Source organism: Montipora capricornis, chromosome 1 (assembly GCF_036669925.1).
Source record: "Montipora capricornis isolate CH-2021 chromosome 1, ASM3666992v2, whole genome shotgun sequence".
In the NCBI taxonomy this organism is placed as follows: Eukaryota; Metazoa; Cnidaria; class Anthozoa; order Scleractinia; family Acroporidae; genus Montipora; species Montipora capricornis.
The window spans coordinates 35,582,477-35,589,139 of NC_090883.1; the positions used below are offsets into that span (position 1 = coordinate 35,582,477).

Genomic DNA, 6,663 nt, shown 5'->3' on the forward strand with positions numbered 1-6,663 from the left:
GGGAGGCGCGATGGGCTCATGGTTAGTTTGCTCGACTCAGGATCGAGTAGTCCGGGTTCGGGTCCTGGCCGGGGACATTGGGTCATGTACTTGGGCAGGACACTTTACTCTCACAGTGTCTTTCTTCACCCACGTGTATAAATGGGTACCAGCAAATTTAATGCTGGGGGTAACCTTGCGATAGACTAGCATCCCATCCAGGGGGAAGTAGAAGTACTACTAGTAGCTTCATGCGACAGTAACCGGAGATAAGTGCCGGCCTGATGAGCCACTAGACTCGAAGCAGACTTAACCTTTACCTTTGGGGCTCATTTCTTGAAATTCAAGCAAGCTTCCAGCAGACATGTTTATTTCGTGTTTCACCCAGTTATTTTCCGGTGTGGCTGTTTAATGGCATGAGGATTTGAAAAGGCTTTTCAGCTTTGTTTTCCCTCTCACCTAACTCACAGGCGGCTTCCGCTTCTCTATTTTGCATACAGTTGTAATTTTTTAAAAGAAAAGTGGACCCAAAATGGCGTGAATAAATGACAAGAGAAGAAAGAGGCTATCAGTGAAATCAACAGACACAAACTAGCCGATATAATCTACATGTTTACCAATCAGCAAAGTTAAAGTAGTGTTGCCGAACGTACACTTCAGGGGTTTCATTAATTAAGGTTTGAAGCAGGAGGAGAAATCAGAGAAATTCAGAGAAATCGACCGATACGCGAATATTTTACGAATTTTTTTTCTATGGGCTGTGAACATTCTTCGTCTTTCCAAACGGGAGAGTGAAGACACAGATACGTGCATGCATGCGGGCCGTTCTCGTCACCAGAGCCTTGACGTAGAGTTCACATGGTGCGCCAATAAAATATGTCGTTTTATTTTCGACAAAGTTACGTTTTCCAGACCTTACAAAAATTAGCCAATGATAACTAACGTTACAATTTGTGGATACGAGGAAAACCAAACGGCCCCCATTTTATAACGTGGGCTGCCCTAAAGGGCAACCCACCTAAAAATAGTTTTCTACTGTTTTTCTTTCCGTTGCGAGGAAATTGCTGTTGAATGTTTTTCGATGCAGGCAGAGAAGTTGACCCGGTCTTGGACAGTCAAAATATTATGGTCGACTGGTGAATTTCTTTCTTGTTTATTTGACCTGCAGAATGTCTGTGGATTGTGAGCTTGCGTGACGATCTCCGTAGACGGGAAAAGAGTGATTTATGATTTAAGACATTTAAACATGTCTGTTGATTTGACGATAACGTACTCAAACAGTTTTCATACTCTTTTCATTAAGAAAATTAAGAAAGGAAAAAGGCGACAATTGGGCCGCAAACAAACATCAATTTTTTACTGTTATAATTCAAGAAAACCGTAAATTAGTTTCGTAATTCATGTACGCGCTGTAGGTCTACAAATCTTACTCTCACTCACTCACTCACTCACTCACACAGCCCCGATGACAATGTGTGTAGTGCACTTATAAAGTGCACAACCACAGAAACTGCCTAGGTGATTATCTCGTAATAATAACCTCGCGTGCAACCAATCAGCGCAGTAATATTCAATGATCACACATGTAATTACACTAAATGCAAACATAATAAAATCTGGGGGTAGGGTGATAGTTTTTTGAACAAAATCGTGCTTTCTTTTCCTGAAAACGTTCAATCGGATGTTGCTGTGTCCTTCTTGAAGTGGGGATCCCATGCTGTGCACTGAAGCACATTCTAACTTTGGCTAAACTAATGACAAATGTGTAGTTACTTTCACATCTATTGGATAGCTCCAGAAATTTCTTTAATCAAACCCAAAATCTTCTTGGCTTTCCCAGTAACTGTCGAAATGTGTGGAGAGCATTTTAGATCGGTTGTTAAAGTGATTCCGAGGTAAGGTATTTGAGTCCACCAAGACCAACTCCGCAAACGACATTCTTTTTATTGGTGACTTTTTGTTGGAAATACATATTGCCTTGCACTTTGAGGGATTGAACACCATTTGCAATTTGTCTTGTCAAACCTCAAATGGATGTAGATCGTCATGGAGTCGATCCGTGACAGTCGTCTTTGCTGGTGTTAAGATTTGCTACGTCGAGGTTCTAATACAGCGACTTTGACTGAGTGGGACTTGGGTGGCCACGGCGTATTTCGCCCCAAACTTTCTTTCTAGTACGGAATAAACAAACTTCGCGGCGTAAAATAAATCGTGTTCTTCGTCTTCTTTTATAAGTTAATGTGCAAATGCCTTCCTTTAAAGATACTAGGGACTTTCGTTTGAGTTTCATATGATATGAAACTAGACGCTCCGGGAGCGTAAACTGGGCTGCCTGTGACACGTCTAACACAAAAACAGAGGACACTGAGTTGGGTAGTTTTATAGGTGCTGAAACCAGATTTTCCCAGGAAAAATGCTGGCTGGGCCAATCCGAAAATAAAAATGAAAAAAGCCTAGGAACCCAAGAGGTACTCCTGGTAACTCCTGCAATGGAAGAAGCAGCCCAGAGGATCGAGCTCGCATGCGACATATTTCTCATCATCGCCAGCGCTGCTTAGTCCGGAAACGAACCTACTTATTTTTTAAATACATGTAGCTTCTTGTTTGTGAATAATTGTTGCAAAAATTAAATTTGATCAAGAACGTAAAAATTCACCCTTAAAGAAATATTGTTGGCTTCCCAAATAAACTTCATTTTACACTAGAATGACCAAACAAATATTTTATGACTTGCAAAACTATGGCTGCCTATTAATCATTTGCAAGAAAGAAAACTTGAAATGCAAAATGGCTAAAAATGTTTGTCATCTTTATGAAAACAACACGCATATCAAATACCAACGCACATATACAAATTAGTAATCGACGAAGGCAGAAAAATCTCACAAAAACCTTTTCCAGCCACAACTTTTGTTGAAACAAACAATATATTTGCTATTAGAGGGAAAACGTCCCATTTCAGTGCGTCCGTGTAAACAAGCAACACCCTCCGCGTCAAAAACCACACGCAGCTAAATAATTTCCCACCAGTGTTCAGGATCAAACCCTTTTCTAAAGAACCCTTTCCTTGAATAATGAGTCAAAAAATGGACAACAACCTTTCCATCAGTAGGTCTTGACTAACAAGAATGAGTCAAATTTCCAATTGTTTTTTATTACCTGAAGACTGTGCAGAGTTGAGTACAAATAAATATAAGTAGCCAAGTCACAAATAGGGAGCTATTAAAGCTCGCGACGTTTTGAGCCACGAACGGCAGCGGGAAGTGAACATATCGCATTGCAGGACAGTAGCCTCACAGATTTTGAAACTTCTCGTCTCTAATAGAGAAATGATACTAAATGAATACAAACGTGATTGTGTGAAGACAACTTAAAAGGGAAAATAGCTCACTTCCGGTTGCCATCCGTGGGTCAAAAACGTCACGTGCTTACGAAGATCCCTGATACCTAAGGCGCTCGCAAACGAGGAAACAACGTTGCGGAAACATTGTTGCGGAAGCAAGTGTTTCCCAGTTTTTGTCCCCAGGAAAAATTTGTTGCGAAGCAAAATTTGCTTCCTGGGAAGCAAACATGTTTCTGAATTTGTTCAGAACCACTTTGCTTCCTCAGCAAATGTTTCCTCGTTTGCGAGCCGAGGAAACACACCGAGAAACAATGTTTTTTATCTCAACTCCCGCTTAAACTACCGGTGCGAAACTAGGAGCTCTGAGTGACGTCGCACTAGTTTGCTGAAGAGATTGACGAGAGATTAATTGATGATAACCAGAGAACGCAGTACTACTCCCCGGAGGCTACGAAAAGATGTTATGTGGCCCTTATAGTTTAAGTGAAAGCCATCAGGCGCATAAAAGTTTGCCTTCGACCGCCAAAACCCTCCGTGATTCCAAAAAACGGTATAAGGGATTGGCTCTAACACCACCTTAAGATATCGTGTTAACATGCCGACTTTTAAGTTAAACGTCTCAGCTGAATCGTGACGAGTAGTTTGGCACACACACAACAACTTCACCCCATATGACTCATGCAATAAATAAACAAAGTCTTCAATAGCAGAGCCTACTTGCAATGGTGAAAGAGTATTATATACTAACCAAGTCGTTATTGCGTAGCTGAAGAATGACTATGTCAGGGCGGGAAGAATGGACAGTGGGGAGGTCGAACCCTAACGTATTTCCAACCGTTCTATCCCCCACTCCATGCCAGCGTAGTTGTACAGGCATGGAAAGGTAAAGGCCTAAATCAAAATCTGTTGGGTGACTAACAACGAAATGCTTTATGCGCTGAATAATAGAATAGGCTCGATTTCCGCCGCTCTCTCGTGTACGGTCTACGTGTGAGTTCGGGGGAGGAGCGCGGGCTCGTTTCCCGAACCGCGGTTGGAAATCGAGCCAATAAAAGGAATTAACGCTCGTGGAATAGAATAAGCCTCGTGTGAATTACTGGCGAACAAGACACGATCAGCTGAGGGAAGGAAAATACTAAAAGGAACCAAGTTAAGATGAACAATGTGAAAAACTTGCCTGAAATGTTCTCCTGGTGTACGAGAAAACGGTGTCAGGATGTTAACACGACGAGAACGAAGGCAAGAAGGAACTCACGATAAACTGAACTTGCCTTTAGCCTTGTTGTCATCCGAACTATTCCTTTTTCGTTGGCTAGTTGTCAAACAATGCCCACGCCTCATACGCTAGCGGAGAAACTTAACATGGCATTTAATCAGCTATGACAGGCCTCGAAGTAAAATGACATTATGATTATGTCATAATGTTTGTTTTCCGCAATAACGTTTCCTCGTTTGCGGGCGCCTTTATAACTATTGAAGGAGTCGTCAGCAGATAACCTAAGAGAGGTTTGCAGGTTATCCGGTAGGTCATTCTCATATGACAAAAACATCAGTAGACCTAGAACCGTGAATTGCCGGACAACAGATATAACAAAGACAGATTGGGAAGATTTTCTTTGACACACCACTGTCTGTTACAACCCGCACTCGTTGCCAAATTCATCTCTAACCAACCAACAACCGAAATCACCGTAAATGGATCGAGTGTTGGAACGCATATAAAAAGAGCCCAGCCCCATATGGTCAACCCCACACGGTCAGGAATAGTGTTGTTGACCTTTTGCCCTTTCCATCATGCAACGCGGTCCGTGCAGAAATTTGGAAGAGACCGAAACTCTTCTCCATGATTGTGATATTTGAAATTTGGCGTCAACCAGATATAAGATCGAGTAGATCGTCGGCACAGGTGAAAAGTATCCATAACGTACCGGTATCTTGTAGGAGATACTTCGCTTTTCGGTTGGAAGGGGCAAATTTCCTCTTTGAAACTTTTCCATGTAGCGATGCCAGCAAGCGTGATGGAAGCCAATTTCGACTTTGGAACCTTTCAGAGTAGCGATGCCTTACCTTGGTGGCTACGTTAACCGTTAATAGTTCCAGGAGTCACACAACTGTTGTTCGTGCTCGCCTTCTATTTGAATGCCTGGACCTTAAACACACCTGACCGCTGATTTCCCCCTCCTGTGAATAATAGTTTAGTTCTTTAGGCATACCCTCTTTTACCGTGGACTTCTTTAAGTAATGTAAACAATATTCTCTTTGAAAGCTTGTTGAGAACAATTTTGTCCTTTTGTTTCGCCTGAGTATCAGTCAGCTCCCTGATCCCCTACCCCTCGGGAAGGGTTGATACTCAGGTTACCTTTCGTTCGCCTGCATGACAGTCAGTTTATGAATGCCTGTTTGCACGAGTGAAATACGCACATTTACCTCCTCACCACAATGCGCTTTCTGGTAATTGTTGGTCGTATTTGAGTTCTATCGTATCCATTTTCTCATTATGCCGTTTCTACGAGCACAGCGCTTCTTGTCTTCATTTCTCCACGAGCAGCTTATGTCCCGCCTCGTTTTCTTTCTGCTGCATATGCGGCAAGATTGAAAAAAGGAACAAGTATATTTCAGGAAACTGAGTTCACATTTGACTTATCTCACTGTATGACTTGTTTTATTTCTTTTAGGAAGAAAACCTTAACGACAGAAAAAGTTGCGATGGAAGCTCTCTTTTTTAGATGATTTATTTATTTGGAAAGTTTTCAAAAGAACAGAGGGCACTAAGTTTTTGAAAGAAAATGTTATAATAATCATTGACAAACGTTACCTTGTTGTATGTTTTTGTGGTAGTAGACTTTTTCGCAGACACGTTTGCTAAACCCCTTACTTGGAAAGTTCCATACAATTACGTTGCTTCTTGTTATGAAACTGGGGCGGATTTAAGTCCGATGACGGTACCTCAAGAGTGGTCCGGGAACACGCCGCAAATGAGTTCCGAGAAAACGTGAGTTCAGCGCTTTGAGGAATGATTGTAGGTTGATTTTAACATCTTGGAAAAGATCTCTGTTTTTGGCGTTAGGTAGAATGTAATAAGAGAAAAGAGAGAATGGACAAATGAAATGGAATGTCCTAATATGTAACGGATCTTAGACGAAGCGAAGTAGTCGAGATCAGGGAAAGACTATCATCCACCTTTTTTTTGCTATTTTTACATCAGTCAACGTGTTTCGTCAGTTACCCGCATTTCTTCTTTTCAATACACGTTTTTCCAGTTTAGTTTAGAGGGTTTGACTGGACCACTGGATCCACCCCAGAGAAATACAGCTTTAAACATAATTGAATTAAAACGTTTA

The 6,663-nt window shown here is 41.6% G+C and overlaps 1 protein-coding gene across 1 annotated transcript in view; it reads left to right on the forward strand.

Annotated features, from left to right (window-relative positions):
• Positions 1-6,663, forward strand: part of LOC138053185 (uncharacterized) — a 64,501-nt gene extending 57,838 nt beyond the window's left edge. Inside the window, exon 6 of the mRNA XM_068899848.1 lies at positions 5,998-6,663. Within this exon, the coding sequence (XP_068755949.1) occupies positions 5,998-6,011 (14 nt within the window). The 3' untranslated portion in view covers positions 6,012-6,663. The remainder of the gene's footprint in view (positions 1-5,997) is intronic.